Source organism: Anopheles arabiensis, chromosome 2, assembly GCF_016920715.1.
Source record: "Anopheles arabiensis isolate DONGOLA chromosome 2, AaraD3, whole genome shotgun sequence".
Taxonomy (NCBI): Eukaryota; Metazoa; Arthropoda; class Insecta; order Diptera; family Culicidae; genus Anopheles; species Anopheles arabiensis.
Genome location: NC_053517.1, coordinates 42,125,547 through 42,152,577, shown reverse-complemented (window position 1 = coordinate 42,152,577; position 27,031 = coordinate 42,125,547). Strand labels below are relative to the sequence as shown.

The 27,031-nt window shown below is 39.8% G+C and overlaps 3 protein-coding genes and 3 non-coding genes across 21 annotated transcripts; 5 read left to right on the top strand and 1 right to left on the bottom strand.

Annotated features, from left to right (window-relative positions):
• Positions 1-281: 281 nt before the first annotated feature.
• On the top strand, positions 282-20,992 carry LOC120908539 (hrp65 protein-like). 16 transcript variants are annotated; one of them, XM_040319662.1, is made up of 18 exons: positions 304-949; positions 1,282-2,140; positions 2,239-2,429; positions 2,505-2,696; positions 15,306-15,371; positions 15,433-15,493; positions 15,576-15,632; positions 16,241-16,280; positions 17,206-17,261; positions 17,488-17,543; positions 17,768-17,823; positions 18,048-18,103; positions 18,329-18,384; positions 18,610-18,703; positions 18,893-18,994; positions 20,134-20,192; positions 20,444-20,526; positions 20,765-20,992. In XM_040319662.1, the coding sequence occupies exons 1-7, from the start codon at positions 488-490 to the stop codon at positions 15,593-15,595; spliced, it is 1,851 nt and encodes a 616-aa protein (XP_040175596.1). In that variant the 5' UTR covers positions 304-487; the 3' UTR covers positions 15,596-15,632; positions 16,241-16,280; positions 17,206-17,261; positions 17,488-17,543; positions 17,768-17,823; positions 18,048-18,103; positions 18,329-18,384; positions 18,610-18,703; positions 18,893-18,994; positions 20,134-20,192; positions 20,444-20,526; positions 20,765-20,992. The 16 variants fall into 16 exon arrangements, with proteins under 16 accessions (XP_040175594.1, XP_040175596.1, XP_040175603.1 ...); XM_040319669.1 differs by lacking the exon at positions 17,488-17,543; XM_040319667.1 differs by lacking the exon at positions 17,768-17,823.
• Positions 16,085-16,157, top strand: LOC120899240. The gene has a single exon (XR_005739043.1). It is a non-coding gene; the product is annotated as a small nucleolar RNA SNORD18 (small nucleolar RNA).
• On the top strand, positions 18,747-18,818 carry LOC120899244. Its single transcript, XR_005739047.1, has one exon. It is a non-coding gene; the product is annotated as a small nucleolar RNA U18 (small nucleolar RNA).
• LOC120899246 lies at positions 19,978-20,052 on the top strand. Its single transcript, XR_005739049.1, has one exon. It is a non-coding gene; the product is annotated as a small nucleolar RNA U18 (small nucleolar RNA).
• Positions 20,961-23,813, bottom strand: LOC120908538. The gene is made up of 3 exons (XM_040319658.1): positions 22,548-23,813; positions 22,385-22,475; positions 20,961-22,316 (listed from the first exon to the last, which is right to left on the bottom strand). Exons 1-3 carry the CDS (start codon positions 23,703-23,705, stop codon positions 21,199-21,201), a joined length of 2,367 nt encoding a protein of 788 aa, XP_040175592.1. The 5' UTR covers positions 23,706-23,813; the 3' UTR covers positions 20,961-21,198.
• Positions 23,814-24,153: 340 nt separating this feature from the next.
• LOC120908541 (GPI mannosyltransferase 3) lies at positions 24,154-26,572 on the top strand. Its single transcript, XM_040319676.1, has 3 exons — positions 24,154-24,847; positions 24,930-25,781; positions 25,852-26,572. Exons 1-3 carry the CDS (start codon positions 24,723-24,725, stop codon positions 26,432-26,434), a joined length of 1,560 nt encoding a protein of 519 aa, XP_040175610.1. The 5' UTR covers positions 24,154-24,722; the 3' UTR covers positions 26,435-26,572.
• Positions 26,573-27,031: the final 459 nt, after the last annotated feature.

Below are 27,031 nucleotides of genomic sequence, written 5' to 3'. Positions count from 1 at the left end.
ACAACATCAAACATTGACCCTAAAATTTTCTAATTAGAACATACGCCTCAGTTTTAGTATGAATTTTTTAACCAACAAAAATGCTTTCCATCATATGAAATTGAATTTAGGATTTTATTCCGTGCAGAAAGGAATTTAAAACCTCCAACAGGGTAGTTTTCTACAGCAACAATACGTAGATTGTGGTACATGAACGTGTAGACGCTACTGCAGCATGTCATCTTGAGCAGTCCGTTTTGTCGTGGGTCGTGATTCACTGTGCGCACGGGCTTGACAGGTTGGTTCGACGGAAGCAGCTTTCTTGATGCTCACTTTTTCTTTGGTGTTCGTGGGAAACGGAAGCAAGTTGTTCGCTCATCGTGCGGTCGCTGATCGATTGATGTGAGCAAGTGAGTGGCTGACAGTGAAGTGTAGTTTGAGAATTACATAATTTGGGATTGTGTATCGGTGTTTTAAAGCTTCCCGAACGTAAAAGAAACAAGCGAAAATGGATGTTGCTGTGAAGCAAGAAATTAATGGGTCCCCGTTGCCGCAGCGTCCACAGCAGCAACCGCATGGGGGTGGTGGTGGGGGTCCCGGCCCTATGCAAGGCAATAATCAAGCTGGGCCCGATCAGCACGGCCCAGGCGGCCCGGGCGGACCGGGTGGACCCGGCGGACCAGGCGGACCAGGCGGCCCGGGTGGACCGGGTGGACCGGGAAACAAGAACATGAACAGAAATAATCGCAACAATAGCAAGAATCGCCAGAGCATGCCGAATCGCAATCGCGGTCCGGGTGGTAATGCTGGTGGCGGCGGTGGCAATCCCAACAATAACGGTGGTCCCGGAAACAATCGTCCCGGCAACAATGGAGGAAACCCTCAACAAATAGGAGGAGAGGATTTCGGTCCCAATCAGCACCAGAACCGGGGTGGCATGCATCGGGGCAACAACCGCGGAGGAAATGATGTGAGTAATGTACGCGTTAGCATTTTGCATTTCAAGATGGCGTCCGGGTAGAGCTAGAACACGCGCATATGGCGTAGTCTAGCAAAATGGCCGTTTTTACGGCGGTATCCAAAGACTAATTGCTACATGATGCAAGGCAATTATTATTACAACCAAATGCTTTCAATTTGTGGCGGTTGTTTAAAATTTTCGAAATTTTTATTTCTTTTTTAATAATGTTCATGGTTAGCGTATTAACTGCAAAGCGTCGATGTCCCATGAAAATTGTTACAAGCAAACGCGCGTGTGATGGGTTGAAATAACATGTTGGTTTTATGGTTTTATTTATTCAGATGGATAACAGTTTCGGCGACCGTCGGCGTGGCGGTGAAGCTTACTTTATCAACGAGAAGCTTCGCCAGCTGGCCGGACCGCTGTTCGAAATTCCACCGATCGAGGCACAGGATGTGAAATTTTCTGGCCGCAATCGGCTGTACGTCGGCAACCTGACCAACGATGTAACGGAGGACGAGCTGGTTGATATGTTCAAAGTGTACGGCGAGATCAGCGAAGTGTTCATGAACAAGGAGAAAAATTACGCCTTTGTGCGCGTAGATTATCTCTCGAATGCTGAGGCGGCAAAGCGCGGCCTCGACGGTACCACGCGCAAGAACCGTGTGCTACGCGTGCGATTCGCCCCGAATGCAACAGCGATCCGCGTCAAGAATCTGACACCGTACGTCACGAACGAGCTGCTGTACAAAGCGTTCGAAGTGTTCGGTCCGCTCGAGCGAGCCGTCGTACAGGTGGATGAGCGTGGTAAACCGACCGGCGAGGGCATTGTGGAGTTTAAGAACAAGCCCGGCGCGATGGCTGCCATACGATACTGTACGGAGAAATGCTATTTCCTGACCGCGTCATTGCGGCCAGTCATCGTGGAGCCGTACACGTACCAGGATGACAACGATGGGCTGCCGGAAAAGTCGCTCAACAAGAAGCAAAACGACTTCTTGAAGGCACGCCAGCAAGGGCCGCGCTTTGCCGAGCACGGTTCGTTCGAGTTCGAGTATGGCCAACGCTGGAAGCACATGCACGAACTGTTCAAGCAGAAGGCCGAATCGTTGAAGCGCGAGATGATCATGGAGGAGGAAAAGCTCGAAGCACAGATGGAATACGCTCGATACGAGCAGGAAACAGAGTTGCTGCGAGAGCGTAAGTATAATCTTATATGCCATCAAATAAAGGAGGAGAGAGGGTCCGTGGGGGGAAGTTCATGCGGCACTAGTAACTCCTTTCCGTTCATCTTCCAGAACTGCGCCAACGCGAAATGGACCGCGATCGTCAAAAGGCTGAGTGGGAAATGAAGGAGCGCCAGGTGCAGGAGGCCCGTCAACGCAATGACATTCAGATTAAAACGGAACTCGAAGAAATGACTACCCGTATCAAACGATCGGATGAAGAATTGCATCGCCGACAAAAAGAAAACAACATGTTCATGCAGGTAATATGAAATAAAGAACAGTTTGTTCTATCGCTTTGAAAATGTGGAGAGTTAACTCATTTTTTATTTGCACAGAATCGCCAGATGAACATCATCGATCCGCAGCAGCAAATGAACGATATGGGTGGTATGGGTAGTGGTGGTGATGGGGGTGGCGGCAGTGGCATCGATAACCGCCGTAACTTTGATATGATGAATCAAGTTGTCGGTGGTGGTGGTGGCGGCGGCGGCGGCGGCGGTGGCGGCAATGGTAACTTCGGCAACATGGTAAGTCGATCTGTTTTTGTTCTTGATCTAGCGAACTTTTTTTTCTGTTTTCACTATGCCGTTTCACTTTCTACTTCGGATCAATTGATTCACAAGTTAGTGGAGCGCCGTTATCATCTTCCTAAATGGTCCGCTATCGGAAGCAAATGCTTTTGTAGCACACACTTATAGGCGAGAAACATTTTTGGTGTTTATTTGATGAAGGCTTTTGAAATCGTATACTTACGAATCATCGATATTGTTTACACAGTTTGGATAACCAAATCTTCCGCTAATCTCTATTATCGATGGTTTCGGTATTTCTTGTTTATGTTTGCAACGACTATCGGTTGGTCATGAATGATGGTGATGGTGATTTGTTAGACAGCAATTAAACTCCATGCAGAGTTGTGAAAACAAATGGCACGAATCTATATATTGTAGGAACTTTCCTACAAAACTTAGCTGGTATATCATTAACTCGTTCTGGTCATAATGTCCGAGTTGTCCTCCACGTCATCTTCGGTAATGTTGTTATGGATTTTTCCATTATTCCCCATTCGGTTACGCTGGACGAATTTTTTAAGTCGTAAATTTGTCAATTGTAATTGACTAACTATCATTTAGTTCGTAAGCGCGTGTGTATGTTGGAGTCATCATGGAGGTTATGTTTCTCGTCGTGTTTGCATATTTGTTCTACTAGATGATGAAGATTTTGTATCTTTTTCTCTTGATTTTCAAAATGCACTATAATTACAATGCGTATAACGCTGACTTTGCAAAATCGTCATATGTACTGTACAGAGCACTGTACAACATTAATCAATAACATATTTAAAGACGTTAGTGTAAGTTCTTCTCGCAGTCGATGTGGCAGAGCTGTAATTGTGCATTGAATTGTTTCTACGACAACTCATGGAAACATTATGACATTATGAGACATCGGTTAAATCACCATAACTAATTATAGCACTGAAATCGTTTCATACGAGTATTTTCCAACGTTTTTTTATGAATTACTCTGAACGGTTTCTGGGAAATATTATTCATTTTACTGCTCTTCTACTTCCAACATTGAAACAATTATTCAATAATATTGTGTTAATCTCTGTTGGTCTTACGGAGATTCAAACGGGACTGCTTCGATAGAAGCCGTTTGAGGTTCGAATCTCAACCCTACCGTCGACTTGAGGTCGTTTTCGTGGTACAAATGCTCCGGTGACATACTAAAATTTCCGCTCAGAGCAGTTCCTTCACCGGTGTTATTATACTGAAGCGATTCCGCGCGGATGCATCTATTTCGTGCTTGAGAATGAACGAGTGTTACTACGCTGCCGCAATAATCGGTGCTTGGCACACTGGGAGCGAGCGTTTACGCATACATCAATAACATCTGGTGAAAATTGCGGTTGCAAATTTACTTGGCAGTTTGTCACCTGTTTGGAATAAATACGCTTGGAGAATGGATAAAAAATGGTTCTTTGTCGTTTTATTACCATATACTGCTCCATTACTCGAATTGAATTATTTCTTTCTGTCGTTTTGTCGTATTTCATTTTGGATTGGTTGAAAACAAACAAATGGTCAACAATTAATTCGTCTTATTTGTTATATCTGTTGGTCTATACCATGGGTCGCAAACTTTTCTACCGAAAGAGCCAAATTTGTTGAAAAATGATGGCACTTGTTGAACCAAACTAATAATCCATGTGAGAAAATGAGTGAAACTGTATGAAAAGTATGAAGGTTTAAGACTGCCGCGATTGTTCTCAAATAATCCTAAAAAGATCTTCTCTGGCTGGTGTTGAGGGTCTTTACGTTCGCAAATACTCAGCTCTAGCCGGTTAGTTATCAAAAAGTATGTTCATGCTTCTATCATATTATTGTCCGATACGGTAGGGTTATGGGGCGATTGTAAGAGTATTTTTTGCCATCGCAAACAACATATGAATATTATGGTATTGACATAAATACATTCAAAATTGATATACACTTAATTTCTCATTCATCCAAGATGATGTTTCATTTTTGCACGTATTTTCAACACATTATCCACTGGTTCATATTATTAGTTTGAAGATTGCCATTTTGAAAATTTGTTCTCTATTCCGCTTTCTTTTTTAATATTTGCATATAATCATACAAGAAGCGTTAAGGAAACCGTTTTATAAATAAGCGAAAAGATTTGGTATTATGAAGTTCATAATACTCTAATTATACAATATTATAATAGTAGTCAGTTTTAAATCATATTGACGAACCGCTGTTACGATATCTCTTCCCTGGTACTCTTATAGTTCTCATGTAATGGATTTCGCTGTTCGTGTGATAGGCTTTAAATAAAAGTAATGTATATTTACTAATGCACTAACTATCGGTAAATCGTAATATATTAATCCTGGAAATAGAAGGTTGATGATTTCGGGGACAGTCCCGTGGTACAGTCGTCAAACACACGACTTCATTAAAATGCCCATCGTGGGCTCAAGACTAGAATGGTCCGTCCGTCGTATCAAGTACTGTCTATCCGGCGGCGTGGTATTAAAATAGTCTCGAAAGCCTGAATAGGCTGGCATGTCCGCGTAGGACGTTACGTTACGTTTTATTCGATGCGATCGGTCAAACGACTAAAAGTTGAAGCCAAACCATTAGGATTTAAAAACGCATTCCCATGATGAGATTCGTTCGTAAAGATCTAACCCTCCGTATTATTGTTCTATGGACAAAATTCTTATGTAACAATGCACAATTAAGAGGAATACTTCGACAAGTTCGGTCGTTGCGCTCTAAAACAAGATATCTATTTTAGCCACAATTGCGTACTCTAAATATGAAGAAAAAGATTGATTTTATTTCATTTTAAGAATTTAGCTGCGCATTTACCCTCTACTGGAGTACTCTAGATGTGTATGTGTGTTCATGAATTATGCATTATAGTTTTTAAATAGTTGCTTCTTTTTAAATGTCCGTGAAATCGTCGTCGAAGCTCTTTTGGTACCATAACCTATTGATCTATTGACTTATCGCTCGAAAACCGCTTTGCGATCTTGGTCTGCCTGCCTCAGGAGTGTCCAAAACCGCTTACGGTCTCGCGCTTTCGTCTATTTATTTATCATCAATCCGTTCTATCGGCCTTAATTGCGGAGGCTTCCCTACAACTATTAATCGCTGACTATTGTTAATCTGCGTCGTGATTGTAATTATAGGTAGATTTTTTGTATTAATTTCTACTGGATTCGTGTAAATCCTGCAAATGATATTTTTATAACATTTGTCAAACTCACATCGTAGATTTATCAATTTCACTACAACTCGATTGTGAGAGTAAAATAGGCGCATAAAGAGACATAGTTTCTGGCTTATGTTCGATAGCCGTGTGATAATCGACCAATCCTGTTGGTTCACCATGAAACTGCATGTTTTGTGAAATATGCTTTAATTTATTCTTTACATTATTTTTTCGTTCGCTCATTAAATTCAACCAACGCCTGTTAATTATTTATATTATCTTATCGCATGTAGCTTAACATGTTGACTGTCAAACGTTTTTGAGTAAATTCACTGTGAGGTCACAATAACCGATTCAGGGTCCGGCTCGCTTACTTATATGTTAATATTAATGTTCTGCGCCTCCTTCACTTCAATATGGTTTTTGTGCATGTAAATTAGTGTTCTTCACACATGCTTTGCCTCCGTGCCTGTCTTAGGTTGGTGGAGCAAAACCAAACGTTCAATAGAGAAAAGTGTTGTTTTTATGCGCTTATACGTGTTTTATGAGCTGCTGTTCCACATGCTAAGCATGAGTAAAGAGGACGATTCACTCGTATTGCGATGCTTTTCAAATTGTATAAAATACATAGAAAACCACACAAACAGATAAGAATTTACAATACAATTTAATCGTCGTATATTTTACGCTAATGTATAATTCAAAACGCCGAAGCAAATACAAGCAGTGCGGGGAGAAACATCATCTACCACCCCTCACTTGCGTCGTGTGATCTCTCATCCCTCGTTATCGTTGGAGCAAAATAAACACACCTCGTTTACCGGTACATTCAACACACATGGCAAACTATGCTTCATATCCGTACGCTACCATATTGTTTATTTATAATACAAGGGCAAGAAGGATAATGAACTAGCGATTGTTAATACACCAGATTCCTGACAGTGAAAGACACTTCACGGAGGTTCTTAATCATAGGTTTGCGATATTTTGTCTCGTTATACCTAACCAAAGAATGCGACCGAGGTTATTGAAACTATGAAAAATGCCTTTTTGAAACAGAGAAGATTACATTCTACTCCACCAAAGAATAGATAATATTATTTTAGCAAAGATGAATATTATTCTACATATATGATACAAATGGAAATTGAATGACAAAACATTTCAACTAAACAAATTTGAGTGTTAAGCTCCAATTACTATGGGACAAGTGTATCCAATATTTTTTGCGAAAAATAAACAAAAATTAGTCTACTCTGGGAAGGCCCGGCATCGTGGTACAGTTGTCATCTAGAACGACTTAAAAACATTATGTTCGTCTTGGGTTCAAGCACCTTATCATGAACAGTGTCGTCTCCCATACGTAGGACTGACTATCCTGCTATGAGTAAAATAAATAAGTCACTAATACTCAAGCCCATTAGTGGTACTGGTAGGCCTTAACCGCCAACGGTTGTTGCGCCCAAAAAGAAGAAGAAATATCCACTCTGGACCTCCAAAAGAGGTCCTAGCAATTTATATTTATACTCGAATTATCACCATCAATGACTATCAACCGTACTCGTCGTTGCAAACATAACTATATTGTGACTACCATCGAACAATACAAATTGTTACTTCTGCTACACTTTTACTGGACAAATCAGGTTTTCGGCACGGAAATATTGCTTGATCGTTACAGAAGCGGTTTTACGAATTTATGCAATATATTTTTGCAGATTTAAATCATACATACGAAACTACATATTCTTCCTTCTCATATTAAATGGATCAAGTCTATCCAGACGCTATTTGTTGCCTGCTGTAAACCCATGAACCGTTTCATAAAAATATATTACTCTAGTTTTAATGAATATATTGCAGCAAATTGCAAACATCATTCTATTTTTGTTTTTGTTTTGTTTAACCCTATAACTATGGATCCCGTTCATAGTCCTTTAATAGCATTGATGTAATGAAATGTGGAAAAAGAAGTATGCTATCAGAATTGAGATATCTAACGTTTGCCATTAAAACCCAAGCAATTGTGAAGATCGCTTTAAGTTACAATTGATTATTTTTAACATAAAGAAGCCATTCGCTTTATAATATTCACCAATCTTGTGTTCATAAGAAAGGAACAAAAATATACGCTTAACATAAAATAATTGGCATTAACGTCAGTTCTTTGTGTACTTGTCATGTACTTGTTAGCCTTAAATTTAGCGCTACGGAACTATATTGAAAGTAACAGTTTTTTTTGTTTATATGTTGTATGAAAGTTGGTCTGTTTGAACAACTGTTGCTCTGTTTGAACAAAATTGTTTAAGTTACTATCAAATCAATTTATATTATTTCACAATATAATGTATCGTCACACCTTTTCATTTTAATGGTGATTCTATCGTTGACTACGGTCAAACTTACCACGATAGTAAAGTGTCCCACGTCTTGTCCACCGCTTATTCAATCCACCTTCATAAGCGTAGAGAAAGGGATGCAGCCTGTCGGTCACTTCTTTTTATATGAACCTATCGAACTTAACTATTTATTTCCTACATCACTGATGTGAACAAACACACATCAGAACAACTAAAATATCGTCGCATTCAAATATTGCCTATACTTGTATGCCCGCCCAGCTAAACAACATCATGATTTATGAGAAAATGTCGCCATTTAGCCAGCATACTCGTAAACTCCGCATCTAGATCAATCAATATCTTCGTACCGTCCATCGCTCTATGGGTCTTTTCACACGGAAGAATGGCGTGTCTTATGAACGACATCTGTTCAATAGTGCAACCATTTACCATACCAACCATGTATGGGAAGGCATACAGAGTGTTGTGTGTTCTTCGTCTCCGGTACCACACGATTTTGGAAAGTTCGGTGCGTTCATCGTTTGGGTCGTCTGTCTTGTCCTTAATCGTTCGTTATTTTTATAATGCAACCAACCCACACCCCTATTTAATATGCTCTTAATGTTGTTCAAATAAATAAATTATTATGATCCTGCCAATATAGGAACCGACCGTCCGAGATTACGATCACGGTCAAAACCGACCAACTCGGTTTGATGATGGACCGCAACCGCAGCAGCAACAGCAGCAACAGCAGCAAATGCATCAACAGCAACAACAACAGCAGCGTGGAAACAATTTCGGAGGCAATCGTAACAATTGGATGAACAATACACCAGATCGTCGTAACAACAATGATGATTTTCAAAATAAGCGCCGACGCTTTTAAAGAGACATTTCAGTGAAGACATTGGTTCATAGCGTGGTGTAAAAATCATCGCTGATATTCTCTGTTATGTCTCTTGAGATCAGATCAATACGATCTTACTTCAAAACGTGCAAACTTTGAACTACCTGTGCGAGGGACTTCAGAAACTTGTTTACGACTCCTATCGTATTCAACAATTCCTTTCCTTCGTGTGAAATGATTTGACTTTCAATATGGAAACAGAGAGCGAATTTTGACACTTTTATGTTCAACTATTCCCATTGACTTGACTCTATCCATCATTGTGAGTTTTTTTAAACTCTCACTATCGTCAGGATGTTGGCGTGTGGATAGCGTTTGTGATTACAGGTTTACCATTTTTCCTTCAGATATTTTTCACCAAATGTATGTGTCAATATCAGTTTGATTTTAGTAAAAAACTACAAATCCTCTTTGAAACCATCATTTATTTCTATAACCATAAACACTTGATCTTGATCTCTTTGGGATGGAAAAAATGGGTTGTCTTCTTTTCCCGATGAATAATGAATGCCGCCACTTTTCCAGGCGGATAGGCATGTACTCTACTACCAACGGAAAAGAACCACAAATAATTTAGTATCCTGGACAAACAATTGTTCGATATAAACAAAACAAATTAGCCAAGTAAGATAATATCCCCATCGAGGGTAGTATAAACTTTTATCAATCGCTAAGGAATAATGTATGTATGTATGACCATTTTTAAATTGATCTTATAGAATACACTAACTCAGTGTAACAAATAAAAGAAAGTAAATTAACTACTGTACTATTTAAACAAATTTTTGAAAAAAAAAAACAAATGATGAAAATAATGAACATTATGTTAAAATTGCAGTAATTGCTTCATCAAAATGTAAACCCGGAGAAAAAGAATCACTTCTCTGTGTATGTGGTGTATACTAGTATATTATGTCTAGATCAATTCTTAATACTAACGCTGTGCGGGATCGTTTTTCTACATCTATATTTCTACTTTAGAAGGTATTTCTACACATTTTTGGAGTGGATGAGAAGATCAAACAACTAACTGATGCTTAAATATTTATTTCTCTTTTTTGTGACAAATTTCTTCGTTTTAATGTCCAATTAGATGAACATGCGACCCCGAGTAAGATTAGCCTTGACGACATTTTGACCCAAACGTTTGGGTTCTTCAAAACGTCAAACGGGTCGAGTGTCGTGTCTTAAAGAATCGCCGTACCGTCTATGACATCCTAACATGCAAAATTTAAGACGTTTTAAACATGCCTATAATTAAAAGCAAAGTTAATAGTGTTAACGATATCATACGATCACGAATGATCATTTTGCTACGAAACATACTGACTGGCTACATGTTGAGCTAGAACTGAGAATGATTTTTTGTGCTTACTTAAACATTTAACAACCCTATAATTCTATATGTTTCATTTAGTGTGTCTGTCCCCTTCCAATCATATATACTCATCACTTACTGACGGGGGATGTATGCGAAGAATAATATTTTTTCCATTAATATCAACCCGCCTGAGGAGTGTGTGACATAACTGGCGTTAACATTGATTAAAAATGATCAGATGAATAATATGTGTATTTTTTTTTAATCAACCTTAAGATCAGGTTGCAAAGCAAAACTAGTAATATATTACAAACATACATCATTGGAATACGAATATAAGAGAATAGCAAATGTATAAGAACAATTCTGTGTATTGTTGTGTTATTATTCAAAGGGGATGCTCTTTGGTATTTCAATTGTGGTTGTCCATTTATTCATTTAGTATTCATGTTGTGAATTACCTGATTTTTAATTGTACTGAATTGGGTAGTTTTTAAATTTTATTTCAAATCAAACCGCTTACTTACTACTTACTAAAAACAAAACAAACGACTAATTGTCGTTTGTTGGGATTTGCCAGTTAACGATTAGCCTTACTACACTTTTTGTTGTTTTAATTTTGTAGATGGTGTGTATTAACGTTCTTATGTTCTTATCTGATTATTAATGTCATTATAAAAATCACATCATTAGGATTCAATTTACGTTTGACATTTGTTTCCATAATTTATTTTAGTAGTCTCTCTGCATGAAATCATTCGAGATTTTGATTAAATTTGTCACAAATTATATACAAAACTACTAATCATGTAATGATTTTACCCTTTCATGAACCTGCACGTAGATTCGTCTCTAAATGCATTTAAGTTTTAATTACAGGTAGTCCCAGAGATGCGCGGTACCTTTGTATATTGGGTACCGTGTGAGGGTGTGAGATGCGGGGTTTTCTAAATTTGAAAATTGTAATTGGTTTGATATGTCAATTGTCAAATACTAAATCAATGGCAGTTGTTCAAATTTATTTAAAACGAATATTAGATATATTCTAGCTGGAAACCACGAACTTCGACATACGAGGCTTCTCCGCAGTCTGCATTTACAACATCGCGTATCTCAGGGACAACTTGTACATTTAACAAAAAAAATTATTTACCAATTGCTTTTGCGATGCTATAAATGTAAATCTATTTTGTTGACATTTCAAGTATTAGGATTAGGCATTGAACAAGTCGCGACCATGCGTCGTACGTCGTACGTGATCTTTTCAACTATTTAATGTTGCATTTTTTATGGCTAAAACTCTTTAAACTGTCTTCTGTGCTACGCAGCATAACATTGGTGTGTAATATGAGCTATTAGTATAAACACGTTATTATACATAAACACCTTTTTGTCTACGATGGGGAAGTTAGTCCGCTTTTGATTAGCCTCGAAAATATGCAAAGACAATCCTGGAGGATTGAAAATCGTTATTACAAGAATAGCGTCATGCCTGCTACTGAAGTTGGAAGTCGTCGTGCGGGACTGTGTTTAACAATGTTCCTTTATTGACTTCGTGACACGATGAAAGATCATTATCGCTGCTAGTTTAGAACGTCAAATGATGGAGCAAAACAGAGTTCATACAACGCTTTCGTCTACACGAGGTTATTGGATTCAAAAGAACTTGTTTGCCGCAAGTGCGTGATACGCCTACACCGTCTGCTTCCACATATCGTCAATATATCGTCGTGGCTAAGTGATGATGCATTCTCGATTTTATGCCGCGTCACAAACGGCATAATATCTATATCTTCTCTCATCTTGTTGCCGCTGGTTGGTGTGTGCCAACGCGTATGTTTATATAGGTAATATAAAAATTATATAGTTAATGCACAATTTTCACATCTATGTTTTATTAATTTTAAGCTAATCGTATAAGAATTTCGTTTTATTTATTTTAACAGTTCAATGGTTAATGAAAACTGGAAAAAGAAGAGCAGTAAATAATAATACGTATACTGTTATAGTTTGCTTGGAAAAAATTTGAACATTGATCGGATTATTGATAGATTTTAGGAAAACTTCAACATGTTTCCGATCGTCTAGTTTCTTCGTATTAAAAAATATCTACTGTTTCGTGGCAACTTGTGGTATGCTCATTAGCAAACACTTGTGTTGTATGTTAGGTGTACATGACATCACTTCGCATATGCATGCTTACCACAATGTCGCTCCAATATGTTAGAACTTAACTCGCTCAAGTGACAAATCAAAATTGGATTTCGTATGACACAATTCATACAAACAAAATATGCAAAAAATACATGCTATTTTACATGCATAAATGATATTCTTCGATATTATTTTGGCCGAACTTGCCAGGGAGATCATTTTACATGCATAAATGATATTATTCGATATTATTTTGGCCGGACTTGTCAGGGGGATAATTTTTTTTATGATTTTTACAAAAAAAAAGAATTCTATTAATCAATTCGATAAATGTTTCAAGATTTGCGTGTCCATGTACTGCTGATCTTACATTAATTTATAATATGCTTATGATTGCGCAAAATCTTCAGGAATTACAATAAATGAACATCATATAAAACATTTTTGTGATATAAAAATATTTTACGTTACATTAACACAAGGCATAAAACATGTATGTTTTGTTATCTGTATGATGTTATGTTGGGTATTCCCGTTAGCGTAATAGGTTTATCGTCGAAAACTGTGGAAATGCATATAGAGAGTAACTACAAAACAGAGCAGTTTGGAGATCCATTTTGTAAAGAGAGTGGGGGCATTGCATACATAATATGGTATGATCATGATCATACTGCTCCTTAGAACCGACACGTATTGAGCACAATGTGTATGTGTTGACGTTGAAATTAAGCAACGCATGTTACAATAGTTTTACAGTTATTATTTGTGTTCCAACTATTTTGATATGCATTCGATTCAAATCGACAACAACAATACAAAGCGAGCGTTTCCATTTGTCATTAAAATTTTTCCCAGACAATAATATAATTATTACAATATATACAAATTCAATGTGGAATCGGTTTTAAATTTTCATTACAGGTGTTTTCAGGGGTTCTCATAATTTTGGGAAACTTTCTTGGCTCTTTCTTGCGGGAAATAAATTGTATGTGATGAGAATTGAAATCTATAGTACCTGATAGCGCAAACCCCTACGTTGTGTTATCTTTTTTATGAAAACAAGAACACGCTTTCACAATTTTACAAACTGTATTTTAACGCGCGCTGTCGAGAGCCGTTTCTCCTTCGTGGTCGGTTACAAGATGTGAATATCATTATGGCAGCTTATTCCCGCGATCTATTCCCTACCAATACACACAAAAACAGCACCTGTCAATCGTTTCGTTTATCGGTGAAACGCATATGCTGATAACGCAAGAGAAATATTTAACTCGGGACTATGGGCTTTTAAAAAGATGAAACGTAAACAGTACCCTTTTTGAATATTCACATTGGAAATTCTTATTTAATATGTGCAAAAATGCGTAACACAAAGTAAAAGTTCGTTTTCCCAGAGGAAAAAGTCAAGGAAAATTTCAAAAATTTGGAGACCCCAGGAAATCCTGTACCAACATACCTTTCATTTTCATTAATTAGATTCATTATTGCTGCCCTAAAGCTCGCCGCATACAATTGTGCCAAAATCATTTGATTTAATTGATTAGCAAATTGCGGCATTGAGCTTCACCGGATGGATGCTAATTTGCAACATTAGCAATTAGTATCAGCTTGTTGTGTGTGTGTTTTTTTACTATTTCTCAAGTTATATTTTTGTATATTTTGTCCGTTTGGTCCGTATTTTAAACTAAAGGGTTTGATTTGCGAGCATTTAGAAGTATAATATTCTTATGTAGAAATATTTATTCAACAAAATTTCTTATGCAAATTCAAATCCCTGAAATCGTCCATGCAGCTCTGCTGTGTATATATGAAATATTCAACATCAATACAATCCGATTTGGATTGATTGGAAAACATGTTCAATAAATGTTCAAACGATTGTTAAGGAACTGAAGTATTATTTATTTTGTAATTGATTTTTTTTCTAATACGGAAGTTTACAAAAGTATAGAAGTATTTTTTAAGTAATTAAGGTTTATTGTACGACTTGGAAACACTTCGAGTTGTACCCTATCATCCATGTTGAAAACTTTTTCGAGATAAATTCAAATTGTTTGTATCGTATCATATATTGCATTATAGTTGACCAGAAAACTGGCTTCTTATATTCTTGAATGAACATTATCAACGGTATTTTAATGATCATTGGCATAAAACCAAAAAAATGCTGCAAGAAAAGTTATATTAAAAGGCATATGGTTCCATAAGTGCTGTTAAGGATTGTGGGTTTCACTATTGCCCCTACACTGATAGCCCATAGATCCTCACTTCAATGGAGATTGTTATTTGTATAACTATTTGCGAATCGTATTATCTGTGAATCAAACATGCAGCTGTGCAAGATGATCGAGTTCGGTCGAAATGAACTGCGCCTGTATTGAACACTCAATGAATGTTCATTATATTATAACAAAATTATTATAATAAGAAGGGTGAACTGCAAAAAGAATCACACATTCAAAACATTCTTCAAACTATTTGTTAGGCAAATAAAATAAACAAGATTAGTCATAATCTTTTAAAAATTGACTTGCGCGCGCATTTCAACAATTTGAAGGAACGTAATTCGCTATTATCTACTCTCAGAACGGTGAAATTCTAACGAATTTTGTTTTTACTTCCATTCTTCTGCACCTACATTTTCCTATTAACAATGTGACGCATCGGATAGTTTGAACAAGAATACCTAAGCGAACTGCTAAGACTGCTCGGAACTGGATCAAGGGATAATGCGCAGGTAAATAATGAGTAATTGATGTTATAAAACCATGTTAAAACACATCCATTATTTCTTGCAGGGTCCAAATAACATCAACATGAAAGGAAAGACATCGAATAAAAAGAAAACATTCAGAGCAGGTAAGCACATCCTTCTTTTGCTTGAAATAATGTGATAAATATTGATATGTCTTAATGTATGTTTTTCCTTCTTGTTTTTTAGGACCTAGACCGAATAAATGAACTTTTTTCTTCAATTCAGTTGACACTGTAAATAGAGGTATGTTTTAATCAAATCTTGATCTATAATTGACTTCAATATTGGAAAGTTTTACGAATTCAATTAGTAACGATTCATTAATCGGGTTGTGTTTTTTCATACTAAATTAAACGTTGCGCTTCATTGTTTATAATGCGTTGACATAATTGTGTAAAATGGTACACATAAACATTGTTTTGTTTATTAAGCAATACGGGCTTCGCTCGTCCCTTATGAATACGAAAAAATGTTTTCGTTTTTCTGCTTAAGAAAAGCTACTACATTGTTAAGCATCATTCATTACAAACTTCAACCGTTGCTTGATAATAAAGATCGTGTTTTCCTAGACAATTCTAACAAAAATGAGCTAATCTTTCGAAATATCCCAGCGACACCGTGCATCTTTGAAACTCTTCATAAAGCAAACTAATTTGAATCGTAAAACATTTCTTTCATTAATATATGTAATATTTATGCTATGATGAAACATTTTGGTCCGTGTTTATGAAATTCTATGATTATTCAAGAACCTATTTTTCTGATTAAATTACGACAATTGCTTTCCTAATTTTGAAGAAAAATAATAAAAACTAATATTGCTGAACTTTTTATTTTTTCTTCATTTCCAGAAACTTTGAATCTTAAAACGCCTCTGCGTGTAATTTCAAAGTAAGTAAATACTATATTAAGCGGCAACCGAATAACAATTTTAGTTTTAAAGGAAGGTACACATTGCTTTACAAATGTACTTTGTATCTCGGTAGGCTGCATTTTGTAGTAAAACCCAAAGTGTATGAATATCAGGTGGTCTCGTCCCATACAAATTGACAACTAATTTCGGAATCAAAAAAAGCTCCTTTTGACAGAATGGGTGAAATGAATTTCCATAGGAACCGTTCGCTTTGTTCTTAGCAACACATATGTAGTATTCATTGGTGTCCTCATCGACGGCATTATTTTGATCCAAAAATGGATTTAAATAGTTCAGATTTGGTTTAGCTTACAATAACAAATATTTTGAGTGCTTTTTAAGGTATTTCTGTGCAAATAACGAAGATTCTAAGTTTGTTTGTGTATTAGGCAAGTCGTCAGAAAGCTTGTTTGGGGAAATGTTTTCACCCATGCTGTCAAAAAGTGACGTTCAACTTTTGCTATGAAAAACAGGCTATGAGACCACCTGATATTCATACACTTTGGTAAAACCGATGGCATTGTGTTTAATTTTGAAGAAAAATCAATTCTTAATTTGTAAAGCTATAACGTTACTCGTTAGAACATTACAACTATTCTAACATTCTAACATTCTTGATCAAAGATCCTCAACTTGATAGCCTTTTTGGTGAACGCTAACAAATTTTGCTATTCCCATTCAGGTGAAGTTTTGTGAAATTAAACATATTACTTCTGTTGTTAATCTCAAAGATGAACGAATTACCGTTTGAACGTCATGAAACAATTTCTTCGGCTGCTAAAACTCTTTAAAAAACTATTTTTAATCTGATGAATGCAACAACGAAAAATTATCCTCCGAAAAGAGTGTTGATATTAGACGTCGAGTATACTAACGATCTTGTTTCTTCTTGTTTTATGGCAGGATTTCCGAAGGATCACACACGTCATCTAGAAACAGTGGATCCACCAACTGAAAAGGTAAGAAATGTTTTTTAAAAATTCGGTTGATAGTGAATGTTGCTGCTCTCAATGATGAAAAGAATTACCGTTTGAACGTCATGAAAAAAAATCTTAGGCTGCTAAAACTCATTCCAAAGCTATTTTTAGTCTGATAAATGCAACAACAAAAAATTATCCTCCGAAATGAGTGTTCATAATGGACGTAGAGTATACTAACGATTTTGTTTCTTCTTGTTTATGGCAGGATTTCCGAAGGATTACACAAGTCATCCGGAAACAATCGATCCACCAACTGAAAAGGTAAGAAATGTTTTAGAAAATCGTTTGATAGTGAATGTTGCGGCTCTCGATGATGAAAAGAAATACCGTTTGAACGTCATGAAACAATTTCTTCGGCTGCTAAAACTCATTAAAAAACTATTTTAATCTGATGAATGCAACAACGAGAAATTATCCTCCGAAACGAGTGTTCATAATGGATGTAGAGTATACTAACGATCTTGTTTCTTCTTGTTTTATGGCAGGATTTCCGAAGGATCACTCTCGTCATCTGGAAACAGTGGATCCACCAACTGAAAAGGTAAGAAATGTTTTAAAAATTCGGTTGATAGTGAATGTTGCTGCTCTCAATGATGAACGAATTACCGTTTGAACGTCATGAAACAATTTCTTCGGCTGCTAAAACTCATTAAAAAACTATTTTTAATCCGATGAATGCAACAACGAAAAATTATCCTCCGAAACGAGTGTTCATAATGGATGTAGAGTATACTAACGATCTTGTTTCTTCTTGTTTTATGGCAGGATTTCCGAAGGATCATACATGTCATCCGAAAGTAGTGGATCCACCAACTGAAAAGGTAAGAAATGTTTTAAAAATTCGGTTGATAGTGAATGTTGCTGCTCTCAATGATGAAAAGAATTACCGTTTGAACGTCATGAAACAATTTCTTCGGCTGCTAAAACTCATTCCCAAGCAATTTTTAGTCTGATGAATGCAACAACGAAAAATCACCTTCCGAAACAAGTGTTGATATTGGACGAAGAGTATACTAACGATCTTATTTCTTCTTGTTTTATGACAGGATTTCCGAAGGATCACACAAGTCATCCTGAAACAGTCGATCAACCAACTGAAAAGGTAAGAAATGTTTTAAAAATTCGGTTGATAGTGAATGTTGCTGCTCTCAATGATGAAAAGAATTACCGTTTGAACGTCATGAAACAATTTCTTCGGCTGCTAAAACTCATTCCCAAGCAATTTTTAGTCTGATGAATGCAACAACGAAAATTTTTTCTCCGAAACGAGTGTTGATATTGGACGTAGAGTATACTAACGATCTTGTTTCTTCTTGTTTTATGGCAGGTTATCTGATTTCATGAGTTTCAACTTAGGTTCTGGATGAATTTATTCGGGAAGATCTGTTTGTTGTGGACAATGGAACACGTGTTTGATACAGGTATGGTTATAATTCGTTTATTTCATCATTTTCACGAAATACTTCTGTGATGAAAATATTTGGTCCGTGTTTATGAAATTGTATGATTTTATAGCAATCCATATTTCTGATACGTATCATCTTTTAAAATTTTAATTAGATGATGATGTACAATGGGATCTCATTATTCATTCCACTCTTTCTTTACAGATTACAACCAAGTGCCTCAATTTATCTTATCAGCGTCCGGATCTTATCTGCTTATGCTATATACAAAAATAAGCTATAGGCGTTGATAACAAGAAAAGAAAGGTAAAGTAAACTCGTATTTTTTAAACAGCTGCATGTCTATGAAATAATAGACCAGGTGGAAATGGTGGTGCGATTAAGTGAAAGTTTTCAACTACGTATGTAATGAATATAAAGTTTTACCTCATTCTGAACTTGTACCTTTCCACAACGTATGATAATTTTCTCATATATTCTGGAGCGTCAATTCAATATCGTCAATTTGTCAAACTTCTGTCGCATCTCAAATAAATAGATTAACTATGTTTGAATGGTTTGTTTTAAATATTTAATCAAGTGAGACTTCCTTTAGTCTTCTTCAATGTGTATGGACTAGTTCAGCGGTCGGCAAATTTTACAATAATGTTCCTAGAGTTTCACGTGAAGAGCCAAATTGTTAAACCAATAGCAAAAATGCGTGAAAGTTCTATGAAATATATTAACTGTTAAGAGCCGCCATATCGATATCATCTTTGACATACAGTAAAACGTCGATTATCCGGGCAGTTCGGGACCGGGCGGATACCGGTTAATCGATTTCCACGGATAATGGTTCAAGAAATGTCAAATTCATATAAAATTGTAAAATTTACTGGTTTTACTAAAAATTCACCTTAGATCAATCAATTGATCACTGATGGAATAGTTTTTGAATCAATAACAATAGATTTAACAATTGTTTTTAATCAAAAATGAATTTCAAAAATATCACTTGACTCTAGTTAGCTCCACAACACATGTTTTTACAAAGCTGATCATCGCAGAAAATGTTCGCCACGATTGGCCAACTGTCAAATTCATGCGCACGGTTAAGCCGCCCGCCGGTTAATCCGTCCCCGGATAATCGACGTTCTACTGTATTATATGATAGCTGCATTTTGTCGATTGCTGGACTAGTTTAAAAGTTACGTGAATGGAAGATCAGATCGCGACCCTACTATGCAATAACCTACCTCCCATCTGGTCTCATTAGGCAATAGACTTGAATATCATTACCATTTAAAAATTATATGATGAACATTCAATTGGTCCGTGTTTATGACTTTGTTTGATTATTTTACTTATCCAATATTCTGATATACATAATTCTAAAGTCATACATGCCACGTTATACTCACTTTGACAGGATTTATTAACAAACTATTGTTATCTTGTAATTCCAGACAACTTTATGAAATGTGATGTGGTATAAATGACCGAAATCTACAAAAGTACAGTACAGGTAATTGAATTTTCTGAATGAAACAAATTATATCCATTATTGATACTTGCATGATATGCTACTTAAAAAAGCACACTCTACTATGATGAAATGCAACAAAAAATTAATGTCTTCTATCCCCGGCTGAAATTTATGATTGACAACATGTTTCTGATAAATCAATGGTCGCATGTAGCCTGCAAATTATGCTTATTTGGAAAACTATTTTGATTAATGATATTTTTTTATTTTATGTTTTGGTTTCGCAATAGGTTTCCTCGATATCTCTTGGCGCTGATCATGCTTCCTGTATCATGGCGAAGCGAAGGAGATGTGTTGCATGTAAAATGAGCAGGTATGTAAATACAGTTAGAATATAGGACGTGTTGGCTGTAGTGATGCTGAGCGAATGATGAAATTTATTTCTATTATATCAAAGTCTTCTTTTCCCGACTGATACAACAGTGATCGATAAGATTTCTTTCTGATAACGCTTTACGTACCTTCAGCCCACGTTGTACTGATTATCGTCGTGTGTTAATTATACTTCTTCTTAACATTTTTCGTTTGTGATCTTATTTTTGTGCCTATAGCTATCGGAAAGGATTGGACACGACCTGGTGTGTAAAAAACGCATTTCGTTTGCGGCATGGACTGTCCTTTTGTATGCTGGCAACAAACTGTTTCAGAAAGTACCGAAGTGAAGATGCTGCACTTGAAACATGTGTACCTGTAAGTTTCGGTTGTTTTTTAAAATCGTACACGTCTTTGTGACATCTAGACACAACGTTCAGGATGCGAAATAAAATTTATTTTCGAAATTTGAGTTCATGATAATTCACGAGTACGGAAAAATAGAATATGAGAAACGTAAAATCCAATTTACTCAAACCAATCATGGTAGGTAAGTTCAACATTTTTAAAACATATGCTTTTTTAAATCATAACAGTGGGCACGCACTGTACAACACCACGTGTGGAAGAGATTTCAGGTAGTTAATGGTGGTGGCATCTTTTCGAAACAATCTTACCAACCACCATGCTGATTGTAATGATGGAGTTGTTTCCCTTTTTTCTTGCTCTTTTTCGACATTGGCGGATGGCTGTCGTAGCACGCCGGAAAGATCTGTTCGGACACGGAGGTGGTGTGGAATGTTCGTGTAATGCCACTGCCACGCCGGTGGCCCATCCGCAGATCTCGTAACTGTTGTTCGTACAGATGAGGTACAGGCTGAGCAGATAATGGTGGTTGTTGATAACCCTGATACTGGGCAATGCTGCTGTGGTTGTGGTTATGGTTGCTGTTGCTGCTACTGCTGCTGCCCTGGCTGCTTCCCGGGAAGGTTCCGGATCGCTGTAGGTCCGCCTTCACTTGAGACAACAGTCTTTGAGCGTTTTGCTGTACCGTCGGGGTCATTCCGGCTGCCGTCACACGATCATTTCGCAGTGCGTGCTGTACACTTTCAATCGAACCAGCAAGCTGCCGGGTGCGGACGAAGCGCACGATCGCTTCGATCGTTTCAATCTGGTTCGCATTCAACCCGTCAAGCGACAACACGTTAGGAGCGGACAGTGGCGGACCGTTGGTTTGAACTTCCATGTCCTTTCGCGGGGCAGCCGCAGCGGTTTGTGTGGAGGTAGTAATGATCGTTTTGGCTTTCCGTGCAACGCACTCCATGCAAGCGTAACCGTCCGTTTGCGCTTCTCGATCGATAAGATGACGTATTTTGCCAGTGCCCGGCTTTGGGGGCAACACTGTGATGGCCTGAATGCTGGCAGATGTCGACGCACCAACCGCAGACCGGTTGCCATTATCGCCGTCATTCTTCTGTAGCGCTGCCGCCAGCTTCACCTGTTCGAGCTGCTGCGAAACGAGCCCCTCGTCAAGGCCCAGCTTCACGATCAGTTCCTTCAGCTTCAGATTCAGATTGCTAAACGGTTGACACTGCTTCACCTCCCTCGAACGTGTTGTACTCTCGAACAGTACGTTCTGACTGTTCCAGGCCAACGGAGACCGATGGTGGAGGTGTTCTTCCTTTTTTTCACTGTCGTAATAGGTTGGCGGAACGTACAGGAACCGGGTCGAGTGTTTCTTCGTATCTTGCTGATCCAGTATCGAAATGGCTTCGTTGATTCGCTTGGGAACTGTGGGAAACAGTGCCGGATTAGTATAGACCAGAGGGCTCAAGATCTATCACGCTACCATTACTTACCTTGCGGATCAATCGGAACAATCAGATCGCTTCTCGCCGACGGCTTCAGAGCAAGGAAGTCGGCAAAACTAAGCTTACCTTCCAAAAATAGCTAAAGCGATGGAGAATAAAGTTTAATACGAGACAACACTAAAAAAATAGCTGCGATATGATCGCTATTTACCTCTGTTGAAACGTCGTATTTAGGCCTAGTGTCCTCGCCCTGCTCGACTACTGTCGACGAGGAACTATCGGTAAGATTGACCACTTCATCCGGAAATTGACCACCCCGGTCGGAGCAGTGTCTATTGGCAAACATGTTGCGAAAGGCAGCTGGTGTCAGTTGTGGTGTGGCGCCCGGGTCCACCGCTAAGGGAGTAGCCGCGGGGCCACTACCTGCTGGGACTTGTGCCCGGTTGGACGCTCCCATCAAGATGCCATTATTAACCATCTGCATTACCATTGACATCATGGATTGCATCATGACCGTTTGGTCCGGGCCGCCTTGCTGCCGGTTGCGGCGCGACGACGATCTTCCGCGCGAGTCTTGCGTCCCGTTCGAATGTTCCGAGCTACGCGAGCTAGAACGCGACCGTGAGTAGGATCGGCTGCGATGGCGGCTCCTGGAGCGTGTGGGTCGCCTGCGACGTCGATGCGTGGGGCTGCGGGACTGACTGCGAGAGTGGCGCCTTGAACGATGGCCGCCCCGGACCCGTGTCCGGGAAGTGTCGCGCGACCGTGGATTGCGAGAACCTGGGCTCCTGGAACGACCTCTTGCTGCTCGGTGCAGTTCCTCGTGCTCTTGCGGCAGCAATATGACATCATCTTCCTCATTGTCCGAATACGAGACACCCCGATGCTCCAAAGGTTTCACGACGGCAGGCACATTATGCTGGTACACTTCGTCTCGCTGCAACGGCACCACCGTATCTTGCTGGTGATGGTAGTGGTGGGGCTGTTGTTGCCGGTTGTTGATCCCGCTAGCGTGCGGCACAGGATGTTGGATGATGTCAAGCGGCAGGCTGCCAATTGTTTTGGCTTTGGCAACGAGCCGTGGGTCCCGCAAATTGCTAAACTCCTGCCAACCATTGATTCCTAAGTTGTTGGCCACCGTGATCCGTGGCGTTGCATTCACCGCTGGAATAGGTTGGATGCTCCACGCATCGTTGAAGCGCTGTACCCGCTCGCGAGCCTGTTGCTGCTTGTGCTTCCGTTCGTTCAGCAGTCGTTCTGCTTCCGCCTCGTCCACAGGCAGACAGTCCATCGCCACGTGCATCTCGGCCAGAAAATCCAACGGAATTCCATCGTCCGCACTTTGATTCACGAGTGAGTTCGATGCCATTTTGGTTCACGGGGAAATTCTGTCCCAAAATCTGCAATCGTCGCAGAAAAATCGCGCCGTGCGAGTGTGTTTTTTTCTCCCCGATTGTGTTTAGGTTGTCAAACGACGACGACAATCTGAAGAAAAAAAAAACTGAATGTTTACCGCGTAGGGTTCAAAGTTTGCAGCGATGCGTCACGTTGTCTAATCGTAGTTTTGAAAGCGTTTTCATTTATCGCTATTATTTTTAATTTTTTAGAACATTTTTATACTCACGATTCCATATTTCTGTCCGTGAGGATGGAACATCAAATTTCGACCAGTATCTATAGCAATAGCAAACATTTTTTCGTGAAGAATCATACTGTAGCATCGGGTACAGAACTTATTCAAAAACACCCGACACACAGCAAACAACCGCCATTTCGTTTTCTTTTTCTCCTGTACAACGGTTACGTCATCATCATCATCATCATCATCGGCAGCAGCAGCAACAGCACGCATCACGCGAAGTGAGGCAAAACAAAACGTCACGCACCGCAGCGGCGAAGAGAATATAAGTTTATTTTCGTCGCGTCCGGACTGAACGGATCTCGTGGTGCTTAAGCTCCACACGCCACACCATCCACTGGCAAAGTGCGACGAAGGTACAAGCAGTGTCGACCACACGGAACGGCGACGGAGCATTACTTTCGCCCAAAGCGTGAGAGCAGTTCGCATACGGATTGCGCATCGTTTCGACAGTTTCCAATCAAACACGTGTATAGATTGTTCGAAAAAAGCCGAGGCCTACTGGAGGCTGGTGAAGCATTTGCATCGCATCGAAGCCCGGTAGCTTGACCGTGAACCATCCAGCTAGTGAGAGTGTGTGCGTGTGTGTGCGTGTGTGTGACCGTTGAGCCCCATACCATCGCCCCGCGGGGGGTGGCAAACAGTTAAAGCGCGTTTTAAACCTTCCCCGTGGAGGTCCCACAGCCGTAGCGCACCCAGCATTGGGGAGAAGGAAGAATACCAGAGTTCTGACGCGACCGTCCAGAAATGTGGAACCGAACGTTTTGGTTTTTCGTTGCGGTACGCATTGCGTCAGTGTTTCTCGTAACGACCTGGTTTGTGCCGGATGAGTACTGGCAAAGCCTCGAGGTGGCCCATCGTCTAGCGTTCGGGTGCGTTTTGGTGACCTTTGGTTTTGTTTTTTTTTTTTTGTAGTAACCGAACATCTTCTTTTTCTTCTTCTTGTACTTGCAGCTACGGCCATCTTACCTGGGAATGGGCGGCCGGCATGAGAAGCTACCTCTACCCGGCGACCTTTGCCGGTCTGTACAAACTGTTGGCCCTGGTTGGGTTGGACTCGGCCGAGCTGCTTACGCTGCTGCCCCGGATTTTGCAGGCATGCCTGAGCGCGTACGCCGACTATCGGTTCCACGTGTGGTGCCGGCAAAGCAAATGGTCCACCTTTTTGCTCGCTTCCTCCTGGTGCTGGTTCTACGTCGGTTCGCGCACGCTCGCCAACACGCTGGAAACATCGCTGACCATGATCGCGCTCAGCTACTTCCCGTGGGCCTCGGAGTGCACCCCGTTCCTGTGGCCGGTCGCCCTGTCGTTCTTTGTCCGGCCGACCTCGGTCATACCGTGGGTACCGCTGTGCCTGTATCACATCAAAAAGTCCACCCACCCGACCTGGGAGCTGCTGCTGAAGCGCTACCTGCTCATCGGTCTGCTGACCGGGGCGCTCTGCGTCGGCGTGGACAGCTACTTCCACGGGGCGGTCGTTTTCTCGTCGTACGAATTCCTGAAGTACAACGTGCTGAATGGTGTGGGTAGCTTCTACGGGGAGCACCCATGGTACTGGTATCTCTCCGCCGGGCTGCCGACCGTGCTCGGCGTCAGTGTGCTGCCGTTCCTGGCGGCTGGCTACGAATCCGTGCGCCACCGTAAGGTGTACAAGGAGCGCGCCATCCTGCTGCTTTCGGTGTGTTTCACCGTGCTGGTGTATTCGTTGCTGGCGCACAAAGAGTTCCGCTTCCTGCTGCCGGTGTTGCCGATGTGCCTGTTCATCACGGCCGACTATCTCGCTCGCTGGAGCCGCAAAGCTTCGAGGTACTTTGTGCGGAGGGACAACAACAAAACACACATTTGTAATGCTTTTCTTGTGTACTTTTTTCCGTAGCAAAATGATTTGGTTTACGGCGCTGCTAATCCTATCGGTGAACGGGTTGATGGCGGGCTACACCGGGCTAGTTCATCAGCGGGGCACGCTGGACGTGATGCCTTACCTGGCCACCACCGCCAAGGACTACCGCGACGAGTTTAACAACCCGGCCAAGATCTTGTTCCTGATGCCCTGCCACTCGACACCGTTCTACAGCCACGTGCATCAGAATGTGACGATGCGTTTCCTGCACTGCGAGCCGAACCTGACCGACCAGCCGAACTATCTGGACGAGGCAGACCAGTTCTACGCTAATCCGATGGGCTGGGTGCGCAAGAACCTGCCCGTCCATCCGCTCAGCGCTCTTCCCACGCACGTGGTCACGTTCGATGTGCTCGAGCCACAGCTGAAGGATTTCCTCTCGATTTACCAGGAAAAGGTGTCCTTCTTTCACACCGACTATCCGACGGAGCGCGTTGGCGGGTTTGTAAAGGTTTACGAGCGTTACGATCGTAATGCAGCATCGGGTGCCAGTAGTACCACGTCGACGACCGCCGTTCCTGCGATGGAGGACGAATCGGATCCTTTGTACAACCCGTAAAGGTACGAGGTAGACGATCAAAACGACCACAATCAAAAGTTGAACAAAAAAGCAAACAAAATTATTTTTCATCCATTTTTTCCTTAATTGATTTTTTTTTAACAATCTTTGTTTTACTAGCCTGCTACAGGATAGAAACATAAACAAAAAAAAAACACAAATTTAATATTTGGAATAGCTATTTAAAAGTGGTTAGATTAATAACAGTTCTCGTAGGGTGTATGGAGGCAAAGTACAAAATGTACTTTAATTTAACGATTTCTTACGCAATGATTACGAATTCGTGCTCAACAGCTAGATGTGTAAGTGGTTTGTTTTTTCCCTCTCCAGACTAGGTTCAATTTTGGTTAGAGTTTTTTTTCATTTATTTGCTGAAACATGTCACTAGCAGTGTTTTTATCTACCACACTGCCAGGATTTACGAGTGAAGAATAGTTTTATCCACGATCGATTGTAAGTAAGCTGATTTGATGCTTCCCACTGATGACAATATAGTTTGTAGGAAATTTTGTGCAAATCTAATAAAAGTGAATTTTCTAACATAATGAAAAAAATGAGTTGCTTTTACTTTAGCAAATAAGGAGTATTCTGGATTAG